Source organism: Betta splendens, chromosome 6, assembly GCF_900634795.4.
Source record: "Betta splendens chromosome 6, fBetSpl5.4, whole genome shotgun sequence".
Taxonomy (NCBI): Eukaryota; Metazoa; Chordata; class Actinopteri; order Anabantiformes; family Osphronemidae; genus Betta; species Betta splendens.
In genome coordinates, this window is record NC_040886.2 from 5,895,493 (window position 1) to 5,908,945 (window position 13,453).

The following is a 13,453-nucleotide window of genomic DNA, read 5'->3' on the forward strand; positions in this document are numbered from 1 at the left end:
AGGATGTTTGTTTATCTTCAGGGCATCTGTTTGTATCTGAGAAACGTGAGGTGCTGTGGATCGTTCTGTGGATCGTTCTGCGGATCGTTCTGCGGATCGTTCGGCAACCCTTCAGGTTCTCGCAGTGCACTTCAGGCCTCGCTCACCCGTAAACCCCGTCTGTGCTCTGCTTCTCTTCCAGTGGACTTCGACGACTGTGCGGGGAACAAGGATGTGACGTTCAAGGTGTCGAATCCCATCTTCCACCTGGACGGCGACCTGAACCTGGTGGCCCATCAGGACACGCTGTACAGCGGGCCGCTCCTGACCGTCCGCGGGGTCGGGGCGCACGCAGACGACGTGGCCCAGGTGGAGTTCACCGGTCTGGCTGCTCCGTCGCCGCACACGCTCAGGGTACGTTCTGACCTCTTCCCTCCAATTAAACGTCTGATGCTGTCTAATTAGTCACCATAGCAACAGTACGCTGTAGCGGTACCATTCACAAACTCTCTGCCTTTCCTGTATAATGGCTTCAGCACAGTTTAATGGGTGAGATGCTCCCAAACCAGACGAATCCTCTGGTGCTGGAGCTGAAACTTTCATCCACGGTTCTTTGTCTTTCCATCAAACCTCTGAGACGAAAAGTCCCCTCTTCCAGGAAGTTAGGACAACACAACGACACAACTGTACTCACAAAATGGGGGCACAGCTACCGCGCTCTGCCTGGCCGCCACCACGACGCGCAGCATCAGCTGAGTGAGTCCAGTCACTCGGACTAATGCGGATAAGAAAACACCCTCGCTTCATTCTGCTAAAAATAGTGGACACTTTGCAATATGCTAGCAGGTTTCACACCTGCCGTGCACATGCTCAGAGTCTGCCTGGTTTAAGTCTTTGACGACTGTGAGTCAACTGGATCCATGTAAAGGCTGATGAAAAGCTTAAATGCACACACATTTGCCTCCACTTGTGTTTTTTTAGTTATTATTCATGAATGTGTGTGTGTGTGCGTGTGTGCGTGTGTGCGTGTGTGTGTGTGCGCACACAGGGGGGTGCTTCTTTACAGGGCAACGTAAACAGCTGAAACGCTTTCGCACCGGCTTTCGGTGTGTGAGGAATTGCTTCGGCCAGTTCCAATTATATGGGAATTTGGCCAATGCGCCTGCACCTCAGCACCGAGCTTTGTTGCTCTGCAAATGTGCTCCTTTGTTTGTGTAATCTACAGAAATGTGTTTCCGTAGCCAGCAAATTGACTGCCTTGCAAAACTATGTGCACCTGAATAAACACCATTGTCCCTCATTCATTCATATCTCCCCCCTCTGTTTGGTCTAAATGCATTGAGTTGATTAGGAAAGGTTTCCAGGGACGCAGGACTGCGGGGCTCATCCGTCTCCCGCCGCCGCTCCTCCAGCCGCAGCCTAATAAATGCCGCCGTCCTCTTCTGCATCGCCGTCGTTTATTTGCCTCGGCCGGTGATGGAGGATGGAGAGGAGCTGGGTTTTTGCAGGTCACGCGCGGGGAAATGACGTTCGTGGCGCGTTTCCTGCACGTGATGGAGCGAGCGTCTGAGCATGTGTTTGCTTCCACGTGGAAATCTATTTTTAGTGCACTGTGGATATGAGTCAGGGTTCAGTATGATTGAAGATGATGCTTTTTGCACAACTGTGCTTCTTGAGGCTAATGTTCGTTTCTCGAACAAAAAGGATTTCCTACGTAAAACACAGGAGACAACTTGTTTTTGGACAACTTGACCTTTTAGCTTAATCATCAGAGCTTTAGGATAATTTCAGAATTGTGTCCAAGAAGTTTCAATTTAAAAATCTCTTAATATATATATTAATATATATTTTAATTTAAACATGTAAAGTTTATAGGCTTAAAAGTATTTGGACTAACCTCTTTCACACCATATAACATTACCACACACACACACACACACACACACACACACACACACACACACACACACACACAGTACAGTGAAGCACACACAGCGTTCAGAGCCCAGATGCTGCGGCTCCTCTGCCGTCGGATGCAGAGATCCTTCATCCAGGCCCATGATCTACCAATCTTTGAGCCAGCACTTCCTGCCCAGCGCTGTGTGAGTGAGGGGGAGTCCTCCAGTGAGCTGGGGTGGCTAAAAGCTCTCATTATTTCACTATCAATTAATCTGCCGAAGCTCCTCTGGCTCTGGGACTCATATCATTAGAAAATCTATTGTTTTGTTCTTTGTCCATATCCTCCAGTTCCTCCCCACACTCCTCCACTCTGCGCCTCTGCGTCGTCTCAAGTGGCCCATAAAACACGTGTTCAGAGCTGCTGCAGCGGCTTCTAAAGAATGTGTAACTAACTCATGGCTTATTTAAAGGCTTGTTTCAATAAGCCAGGGGTCTGACTATCACAACCACTCTGCCTGTAATAAGCGTCAGGTTTCCAATCTAGGAGTCGCAACTTCTTGATGCTTTTTCAATTATTTATCAATTATTGCGCCATGGGTGTTTTATTTCTTCAGAAATTGCACTTTGTAATGAAAATCCTTCCGTTGTGCTGCTGTCAGAGTCAGACTCCGCGTTTGCCCACACCTCCCTTTGTTTCCCCTCTGAAGCCGATCGGAAACAACCCGTAGTGGATTTATTGGCATAACAAATGGCATTGTGGCAGGAAATATTGGCGGGTGATAATTGATAAACGCTGCGTGCGAAAGTGGGGAGAATCCGTTTTTAATTCCTCTGCGCAAGCTGTTAGTCTGCTGTAACACCAGCCCAGAGGGAGACGCGCGGCTGATGAATGATTCCTATTATGAGCGAAACTCCGAATTCAAAGAGTAATTTATTCCCCCTTTTTTTTTTTTTGAGACCGATCAATATGTGAATTAATGGAAGAATGCATTTCAATTTAACAAACGCGCGCTCGGAGATATGGACTTTGTGTGTGTGTATTATTCCGTGTTGTTTCGGCTCGTGCGCCTCGGTTATGCAGAGCATTTTCTTGCCTTCAGGGGGCATAAACTGGCACCATTCAAATGTAACAACTGATAAGAGGCAAAATAATCTGAGTCCAAAAGCCTATTTATTTTCCTTTTGTTATGTTCCATCCATTTTTGCGCACTGAATGAAATGTAATATTGCATCCTGAGCAAAATCCTCATCCCGCAGTCGCAAATAGATTTTTTTTTTTTCCCAGCGTTCAGTGAGGCTTTCTTGAGGATGACTAAGATGTGACATCCTGCAGCCACAGCACAACAGCTCACATTATACATCTCCATCCCACTCACGCTATCGCTGCTTTGCGCTCCGTAGCTGTCATTTGTTAATTCTGTTTACTGCCTTTGTCTATTGTCTGTTGCTTTTGCATTAGTTCCTCCTCACACGCCATCTTTCACCGAGATGGTTTAATACATCTGCTAACTTCCACGTTTTTTTTTCCCGTCGGCTTGTCTGCGCGGGGGCGACAGAGGAAACCGAAGCACACAATGCTGGGTTAATTTAGCAGCAAAACAAACCTTCAGCTCCGGTTTATTGATGCACGTACTTAGATGTTAATTGTAAAAAAAAAACGGACCTCTCTCTCTCTCTCTCTCTCTCTCTGTGTCTCAGGTAAAGTACTTCTGTGATGAAATGCAACATGACAGGTGGTAAAGGCACTTGGCAGCAATGACTGTCACCTTATATTGGATTATATGTGCAAACACCTGAATTTCATTTGATAAGACCTTGTGGCTAATGTTGCGTTTTGATTATCATTGTGGAAATGGGCATAACAAGATGCCTCACATTTCATTTTCAAAGCCCTTCAGGTTTGTGTTGGGCCTTTTTGTTCTCGAATCCCGTCCAGCTCTTCCTCCATCCATCAACAATTCACTGTTCATAATGCTGAGTGCAAACATCTTTTATGCTGTTCTACCTTTAGCTATGGATTGACGCCCGAGATAAAGGAGGCCGGGTGTGTTTAGCTGATTAAATTTGTCGTGACACCCCACTTGGGTGAGTGAGACAAATTAGGTATTAAGAAATTTGAAAAAAGTATTTACACAAGTAATTTAAAAGCAGTCCCTCAAGGAGAAAGGCTCACAGCATTGCGCTGTATTAATACAGCATTCAATTTCAGCCTTGCTTTGGGTGGTCAGACTTCCATTTGGGTAATAGGAGTCGTAAAGGTCAGCGGTTTTGTATTGTCAAAAAATTTGGAATAAATCCTAAAATTAGGTGACAACAGAAGTGGAGGAGCTAAAATTAGATTGCGAAAACGACGCTCTGGTCTCTTAGATTTAGTTAAAAGCCTCCCCCCGGGTGCGGCGCCAGATGAGAGGAGAGTCTGACGGTGACAGAAGTCAAGGCAAACATGGATCATCACATCCATGACTTTTTCAGGTCAGCAGAGGACAACAAAGGCATTATTTTAGAAATAAGCTTCAAGCTGCAGAAATAGGAGTCAGGAGTGTTTTGATAGTCAAATCAGCTAATATATTATTCAGGTTGGGTCATAAATGAAGGTTTATAAATACAGATTAAAAGCCTCCCTGCTGTGGCGCATCAAAGCATGGCGAGCATTTTAAGGCCAGATACGTTTCATGTTTTTTTTTTCCCCGCTAATGGTTCTTATGGCTCTGTTTCTGCACGACTTATTCTTCGGGCGTAAATGCATTCTGGGTTGCTGCCACGCTTTACCGTGCGCAGTATTTGTGTAATTACGGTAAATTACCGCCTATTAGGGGCAGATTTGAGTGATTTCATTCCATAATTAGGCGTTTTGAAACAAGTCGGGATTGATGTCGGCGCACATGCCATTATGTGCAGGTGAGATTGTACACATAGTGGAAACGACTCGGGCGCATTATTAATTAACTCTGGTAATTACACATTTGAAACGAGCATCAGTCATCGCCGTCTTGCTATACTGTCCTTGACTAAGATGAAAAGTGTTTATGCTTTATTAAACGGTGACATATTGTCGCATCAGTAGTCGGTGTTGTCAGGCGCCAACGTATGGCCTCGCACATCCAGGTAGCGCTGATGCTAAGGAAGTAGCGCCTCCTTGCACATGGCCTGACTGCACGTCCAGTCCGTCCCGCACCCAACAGCTGCACGCTCCCATTTTGGCCTTGATGTCGCCCATTTCTCACCGGGTCTCCGGCGCGCTGTCAGAAATGAGTAATGACACTTCTCAATATAGCATTGAGGGGGGAAATGGCAGAATGGACAAGGACGTGACTTTGTTGTCACAGCAGCTCCTGTGCTCAAATGACAGTGACAGAGGCTCCGTCTCCGCTTCCACGCATGCGGATACGACCTGCGCTGAGCCGCGCGTGGACGCGTGTGGGGCCGTCCTGTTGGCGACGCTAATAATTATATAAAATGTTACAAGACGTTTTTCCGTCCTGACTCTTCCTCTTCATCGCGCCGAGACGCGCTAATGCTCCGCTGAGCGACAGCCACAGAGAAAGAAGCAAATGTATTAAGGGTGGATCGGGGGTTGATGGTGCGAGAGTAATTTATGAACAGGACATATTAAAGATTCATGGCTTCCTTCTCTCACGGTGTCACCTGGCAGCGCCGACGCAATTTATCACAAAAGTGCTCTACAAAGGGAGAGGATGCAGAGAAAAAGCCTTTGGTTAGCAAGAGAGAGGCTGTTAACGGCTGCCGATGCGCCGGATGGAGGCGCGCGTCCAGCCGAGCGCCGCCGCGTCTCGCCTCGCCGCCGTGACCCACCTGCACAACACTGCTGGGTTCTGAGGAGCCGCTCTTCCGCCGCAGTCCAGTGAAGACGTGGGTCTGATCCACCCTAGGCTTAACCACGGCCACCGATCGCTACAGCAGCCACTAAAAATACTGTGGTGCCTGTTTGGCTCCCAGTTCCCTCCTTTACAAATATCAAACAGCTGAGACCTGTGCATGATAGGATTGATGCACTGGCTCCTGGACTCGGCTTCGTCCGTTGGTTTTTTTTTTGCCTTGTGACACACACACACACACACACACACACACACACACACACACACACACACACACACACACACACACACACACACACACACAGGCTGTGCTCTTTAGCCTCAAACTAGCTCATTTAATCTGTGCCGGTTTGCCCTGGGTTGTGTTTAACTGCTTCACTTCCACTTTCAGATTCCTGATTCTGACATTTGGAAGGTCATCCCCCAGTGGGTCCGATAAGAGTGGCCATTTCCGAGGCCGCTCGGTGTGTCTTTGCTTTGTTCTGCTCGGGTTATGTTGGTGATTACCGCTTCATTGTGCTGGCGCTGACCTTTGCGGCGGGGGGGGGTTAAGGTTCGCGGTGCTTAGCGAGCGTCCGCGGCGCTCGAGTGTCGGCGCCGCGCTGTAAACAAATCGCTCGCTTTCCCCTCTTACCTGTTCTCCTTCCGTCACTGTGACAGGGGCGAGAGCGCTGCCAGGGTCTCTGTCAGCCTGGAACAGCAGCGTGAGCGGTAAACACGCAAACAGTCCCCTGCACACACACACACACACACACACACACACACACACACACACACACATGCGGGCGCGTGGCGCATTGTCAATAAAGTGTTGCACAGTGTGCTATAAAAGATGAAGGACAAAAGGAACCATTTGCATTGCAAATGCAACCACAAAAACCTCAGGTCGGCCTTTTTTCCCTTTTTATTGAGGCTGTGTTCCCGTTTTAACTGGGGCTCAGCGTGTTGCTGTGTTGTTTTCTCTGTCTCTTTGTCCTACTGCCTTTATTGGGACAATAGACTGCGTTTAGTTACAGCAAGTCAAATATTAATCTTAAAATGTGACAGGTCAACTGAAATCCTGCTTTGATCCCTTTTGTGTCATTTTTTCGTCCACGTCCCTCACAGAAGCAGCAGCGCAGCTCATGGATGGACAATATACTGAAGGGAAAAATCCCCAAATGCTCCTTCTCCGCGAAGCCTGTGGAGGAACACGTCAAAATGTGTGTTTGATTGGCAGCGGCTGTCAGGCTGAGCCATGACAGGGGGAAGAGTCAAAGTAAACAAACCGGCTTAGTGCAGGCGGGTTCATTTACATGCGCCGCAGGCACCCGGTTACACAGGGAAATCAATTAATGCAGGTAATGTGGGAATTAGTTGGTGCTGAACTAACGTGATTACTGTATATTTCTGTATGCGTGCAGTAGATAAGTAATCTGATTTCTCCTTGCAGGTTTAAACTGTATAGATAGTGAGTGAGTGAGTGAGTGAGTGAGTGAGTGAGTGAGTGAGTGCGTGAGTGCGTGAGTGAGTGAGTGAGTGAGTGAGTGAGTGAGTGAGTGAGTGAGTGAGTGAGTGAGTGAGTGAGTGAGTGAGTGAGTGAGTGAGTGAGTGAGTGAGTGAGTGAGTGAGTGAGTGAGTGAGTGAGTGAGTGCGTGCGTGCGTGCGTGCGTGCGTGCGTGCGTGCGTGCGTGCGTTCGTGCGTGCGTGCGTGCGTGCGTGCGTGAGCAGTACAAACTATAGCAATAACAGCGCCCCGCTCACTGTCAGACTTTCTCGCCGCTGCGTCGTTACCGCGGAGCGTCCGGGTTCTTCCTCGGCCCGTGTCCAGGTGTGCAGACAGGCAGCAGACTGTCCTCCCTGTAGGTCACCACCTCCGTGTTGGCAGCCCGGCTTCCTGCTTCCTGCTCATTGTGTCACTGACAGATACTATTTCCATCAACATCCAAGCAGAAAGGCCCTAACTGTGCCGAGGAGAGGAGGAAGTCAGTCACTATTACGCTGTAACAAGCGTGCTTTTGTTTACAGCAGCAGGGGAGTGGAAAATGGAATTAGATTATGCTATTGTGTTCGTAAGAGGAAAAAGTAACATTTCAGATTGGCTCCCGCATGAACAATGCGGCCGCGTCGCCAAATTCGTGTCATGTCTCATTTCTTAATCTTTTTTTTGCTCTTGCTTTAATGCTTCCTGTTGTCTCTGCTTCTCTCTCCTGCCCTCGTTTAGCGTGCAGGCTGAAGGGGGACTTAAAGAATGTAAATCACATTGCAATGATGATGAAGTTATTTCACATTAGTCTTGGGAATAGCCTCGTCTCCTCCTCCTCCTCGTCCTCCCAGATGCAGGTGTCCAGCTGCTTCGCGTCACTCATTATGCATTCTGGAGCACGTCGCCGTCCAAACTGACGTGCAGCTTGTTTCAGCACTTTCATCGCAGCTGGTCGCTGGGCGTCAGCGTAGTCGCTAACCAGGATTCTGACGAGTACAAAGCTATGGCACGTGCAGCTGTGAAGGGCATTTATTTGACTTTGTGGTTTTTCTTCCAGAATATCCTGGGTCTGGGTCAGATGCTGCCAAACAGATCTAAGCGCTCCCTGCTGGTCCCTCCCATGATCGTGACTGAGAACCAGAGGGGTCCCTTCCCCAGGTTCATTGGCAAGGTAAGAAGCACAGGCACAGGGTCCCACGTTCTGTAGCGAGGCTTGGTTTTCCATCCCATCTAATGGTAACAAGAGTAAACGAAATAGTGTTTCTCACCAGTGTGTAAGTTATTCACAGTGCAGAAGCAAATGTTCAATATGGTCAGAAAAGACATGTCTGCACAGTTTTCTTTTATTTGGTCTAAATTAACAATCATATTAACAGTTTTCTGTGTTTATATGATGTTAGACTACATAAATTGACATTATAGTTTGACTTCTGAGAAAGTTTGCTCACCACCAGCACAGGCTGAGTTTCTATCAACCAGCACTAACCTGTAGCCATTTATAACTGGCTCAGTCAGAGGTCTTTAACGGGCTCCTGCTACTTTGCTCCTGTTTGAAGAAAGAAATCTCAGCCCGCAGCTGTTTACCAAACTGTTTTCGTCTGACAGCCATACAAAAAAAAGAGGGCTTTCAGCTCAGCTATTTCTATTTAATATCATCTTACTAGAAGTCACAGAGTAGAGAGAGGCCCAGAAATGTGACAGAGATGATTGTGGCTCATTTTCAAAGCACAATGAGAAAGTAATGTACGAATGAAGCACTTAATTGCTGTTGCTGGAGACGAAGGGTTTGATTAATTGATCCAATTTCAGCTTCTGCCTCTTTTATATTCATTTGAGTGAAACAAAGTGAAAGAGTGCAGCGTGTTCCTGTAGTTTTCTAAAGAAAGACCTTCTGTACAGCTGATGGTCATTCTCTTTCCTGTGGTGATTAGTTTGAAATAAACATGTCATATACTGTATGTCAATTTAGTCTCGTGATGAAGCAGTTAGTTTTACTTTGGGTAATATCTCATATTTTGACTACAGACAAAACAACTATTGGTAGAATAGACCAACAATATAAAATCAGTGAATCTGATTTATTATTGGTGTTTGCTTAAGGGCAAGTGACTCATACTGTACAATAGCAAAATCTAAAGTAATGCGTCTGCATGTACTGTTTCACTTCAGAGGAATAATATATGTATTTTAAGTATTTTTCATCCCCATTTGACTGCAAGTCGCATCATGCAAAATGTGGTTTGCTCATATGTTGTACTAATATTCGTTGTTGATGTGCAGTATAAAGTGCTGCTGGATGTGGTACAGAAATGTCCTGATGTCTTCGCGTTCACTCATTTCGAGCCTCTTGAATGAATGTCCTTCATGAAGTGGTTCGTGTTTGCATGTGCGCATTTGGAAGAGCAGGCGACTGCGCACAGTGATGTGGTTTCTCTGCCGTCTCTAGTGAATTGTGGAAATGTTTTCTATATTTAGCTTTTGCATTGTCAGAGATGCTTTCTACTACAGTGTACTGTGTAAGGGTTAAGGTTTGTACATTTAACTCTAGCAAGTAGTAGCTTTATAACAGATATACTGTACCATGTTTCTTCCCACAGTTGTACAGTATCTTCTTTGGGTACATTACACTTAACTACACTTGACTTATTTAAGACAGACCAAAGGTTGTTTAGTGGATGAAACAAAAGTTTCCAACAGAAACAGATCCTATGTATAGTATATCTCATCCGACTTGTGTTCAGCATCACTGTTTGAAACCCAATTTAATTGCCTCCTGCTGTATACGTATAGCGTTTTATCATCTTTGTTTCTTCGTGGACTCATGAGTTCAGCTGAAAGCTGACAGTGACGGTGCTTTGGAAGGTGGAAAATCTCAGTTTTGTTTGTATTTCACATACGGTATACTAAGATGCAGAACCGGTTGACATCATGCTCTGCCAAGCTTTCTCTCTGACAGGGATTTCTGTGTGTAATCACTGATGAAGGATGCTACTGTCTATCTAGACTTTAGCATTTACTGCTACTGCTGCGTATCTGCAACATCGCTCCGTGGGCTGTTCATTGCATATGACTGGATACTAAAGGCTCAGCCACACTTCTCAGTACTGTACCAGCAGAGACTGACTTTAAAAAGAATAAATCCTACACATATTAAATCATTTAACCTTGGAGAGCACAACCACCAGACGCTCTGGCGTCCAGCTCTCTGCGAAGCAACTTGAGAGCCTGGACATGGTGACGGACAGTGCGCAGTGTGCTGGAAGTGATACGTTACGCGGGTCAGTTGCGTGAATGTCTCCCAAGGTGAACTGCGGGAAAGTAGCCAAGTCAGCAGAAAACACGGATTCATGGGCGTTAGAAAGCATCTAGACAGTTTATGGCAGTCTTCATATATTCATGGGAGAAATTGGAGGCAAAGTGCATGCAGTACACGCCTCCGTGTCCCGTTCCTTGCTCCCTGTGCTTCCCAGTCGCCGGGTCCCACCTGCGCCCGTGTCCCTCCACCCTCCTCCCCAACCACCACGCGGGGCTTTGCATGAGAACACAGGCTAATGTGGGCTATTTTAGCCAATAGAAGCTACACGCCTGTGACTTGGCGAAATTGATTTTCCACACCAGTAGCTTTCCTCCCCTTACACGGCGTTCCACATTCATTTGGCAGCCATGCATTTTTCATGCTGCCGCCGTCATTCCGGGAGGCAGGCGGCGGGAGACGGCGAGGCGCGTGAGCGCGCGCGGCGGGGTCGCGGGCGCTTCGGCTGGCAGCGGGACCCCCGGGGGAGAGGGCAGGAACTCCGTTGTTAATGTGGCACCTCCTGGTAGCGCTGGAATTGTTTGGATGCAGAGGCCTCCCCTCCGCCCGCCCCCGGGGGCCCCGTAAACGGCTCGCTCCGCGGCCGGAGTGTGCAGCGAGAGCGCCGCGCACGAACGTCGCTTCTGTGGAGGCGCTTTTAGGCTGCTCGAGTATTCAGAGAGATAAGTCAATCACGGCTCGAGTAGTCTGAGTGTTTATTTCTGGAGCTTTTTACTGCTGTCTGGGATTATGTGCGAGTCAGGTGTCGCTCTGAAGTGGTGGAGTAAAGCATAACCCGTGTTCAAAGGAGATAATTTCTCCTCTTCGCTACTTTAGCTTTTTCTCTGACCCCGTACAATCAGTCTGCCCTGACGTGCATTACAGGCGTTGAGCAGGGGTCTCACTGTGCCCCTGCTGAATTGGTGAAGTGTTTTTGATGAAGATGGATGCATATGCAGGAAAAGGTTTACTGCACCTTTATGAGAGCATGCACACTCCTTCCGGTAGTTGCACAGTAGCTGCTGATGGTCCTTTAAATAAGAGACTGATCTGAGACTACGGATGCATTGGAAGCATCAAAACCAAACACAAACTCATTTTCTGTCCAGTTATACAGTATCCCTTGAATTGGCCTATAGTGGTAAGCGGACTGATAATTGATTGATAAACATTTACAGCGTTGACAGGTCTTATTTTTCATGCCTTAATAGCGTCCTTGGTCTCCGGCATGGGTCTGATTATGTGACGAGCCACCAGCTGCCTCCCGTTCTGAGCTGTTTTCCCTTCAGCCCGTAGATGTTTCAAATTGCAATTCTCCTAATGTCAAGAAAACCAGGAGTCTTATTAAATCTCTTGGCAACTCAATTACAGGTAATGACCAAAGCCTGATGCCTTGACAGACAGCTGTCAGTTCCTCTTTGTGTGACGTATATGATTGTGTTGGGTGACATGTCTTGCTGAGCGCGGACCACGCTAACTATTAAAACTTAATCAGTGAACTGCGTTTGGGGCGATTGAGTTGTTGTGGTTTACTGTCAACTTACTGTAGTCTGCATCTAAGTAGACAGTTAATTGATTGCTCATTATCAATAATGAATTTGAGCTCCGCATGCTGCCAGGGCCTTTAAGCGAACCTGGACTTTTTGGAGAGTCCTCTTTACCGCAGCTGCTGATGAATAGAAATGTCTGTGGATGTGCATGAGTCCAGCGATAAACTGCTCCTCACTGCGCTCCACATCTCTGGAGACCTGATCAGTGCCGATAGAAAGGGAGGAAACATGAGTTCATATGAAAGCGATGATGCTCTGGTTGCAGACCCACCTGATATCGTAACGAGTATAAATCCGCCTGGCACCTTTGCTTCGCTGCCTGTCAGTCTGAGGCTGTTTGCCCTCTGCCTCCGTCTGACAGCTCGGCTATGTCCCTTCTGCATCTCCCCATTTAACTTCTGTTTTCTCCACTCGCCTCTGCTTTATTTCGCTCCCGCTCTCGCAAAAACCAGCCATTCGATACAAACGCTGTGAGCTTCCGAGCAGGAAGTGAGCGGATCCAGCGAGGCTGCAGCGTCAGAAGTCAGGCAGCCCTGCAGGCCTCACCATTTAGTCTAATGGATTCTCCTAATTGTCTCAGGAAGAGCAGAAAGTTAGCCGGCGGTGGGCTACAAGCGTCTGATGCAGCTTCCAAATGGAGCCCGGACCCCCAGACGCAGCGAGCAGATGCGACGGCCGTGTTGATGAGAGGAGCTTGGAAGACGAGGGGGAGCAATAAGACCAGCGTGAACGCCTGCTGGTGCTGCACAGGCCGTCGCTCGTCTCTGTGGCCACATTCACACGCTGTTGTTTAGTTTGAAGCCCACTGTCGTACTGTAATGCGGTCTTCACGTCTTGAAGTGTTCACTTACTGCCTCCAAAGCCTTGAGGGGGCAAGAAAATACTTGTCCACGTGAGCGACTCCAGTCGGACCCGTCACTCCTGCGTCTTTGCTTCACAGCAGACGTCCTTCTTGATTGCTGTTACTCTGCCGCTTGTTGCGACTGGCTCTCAACGCAGTGTTTAAAGTTAATCACCGCTGTCAGCATCCCATCCTCTCTACTGTCGGGGACTAGTTTGGACTCTGCCCGTCTGCTTCCACGCTGCCTCGTCTCTGATTGGCTCGGTCAGAGCTGCCGATGCCACACACACACACACACACACACACACACACACACACACACACACACACACACACACACACACACACACACACACACACACACACACACACACAGAGCTGCCCGGACCCTGGAGTCCCTTCACGGTCAGTGATTGTCATTCGCAGCTGGCTGCATGACCTTGATAGGGATAACAGAGGCACCACTGAGGCCGGATGCTGCCACGTACTCGCTCTCTGCAACACACACACTGACTGGAGGTAAACCCTCCCTCCAAAATCGGCCCAAGGACGTCTGCACTGTGTGTATGCATCTGTCTGAAGGGTTTGTAC

At 47.8% G+C, this 13,453-nt stretch overlaps 1 protein-coding gene across 1 annotated transcript in view; it reads left to right on the forward strand.

The window, feature by feature from the left end:
* cdh13 (cadherin 13, H-cadherin (heart)) overlaps positions 1-13,453 on the forward strand; it is a 219,033-nt gene that overhangs the window by 85,945 nt on the left and 119,635 nt on the right. Inside the window, exons 3-4 of the mRNA XM_029154538.3 lie at positions 182-393; positions 8,237-8,350. Coding sequence (XP_029010371.1) covers positions 182-393; positions 8,237-8,350 — 326 coding nt within the window. The remainder of the gene's footprint in view (positions 1-181; positions 394-8,236; positions 8,351-13,453) is intronic.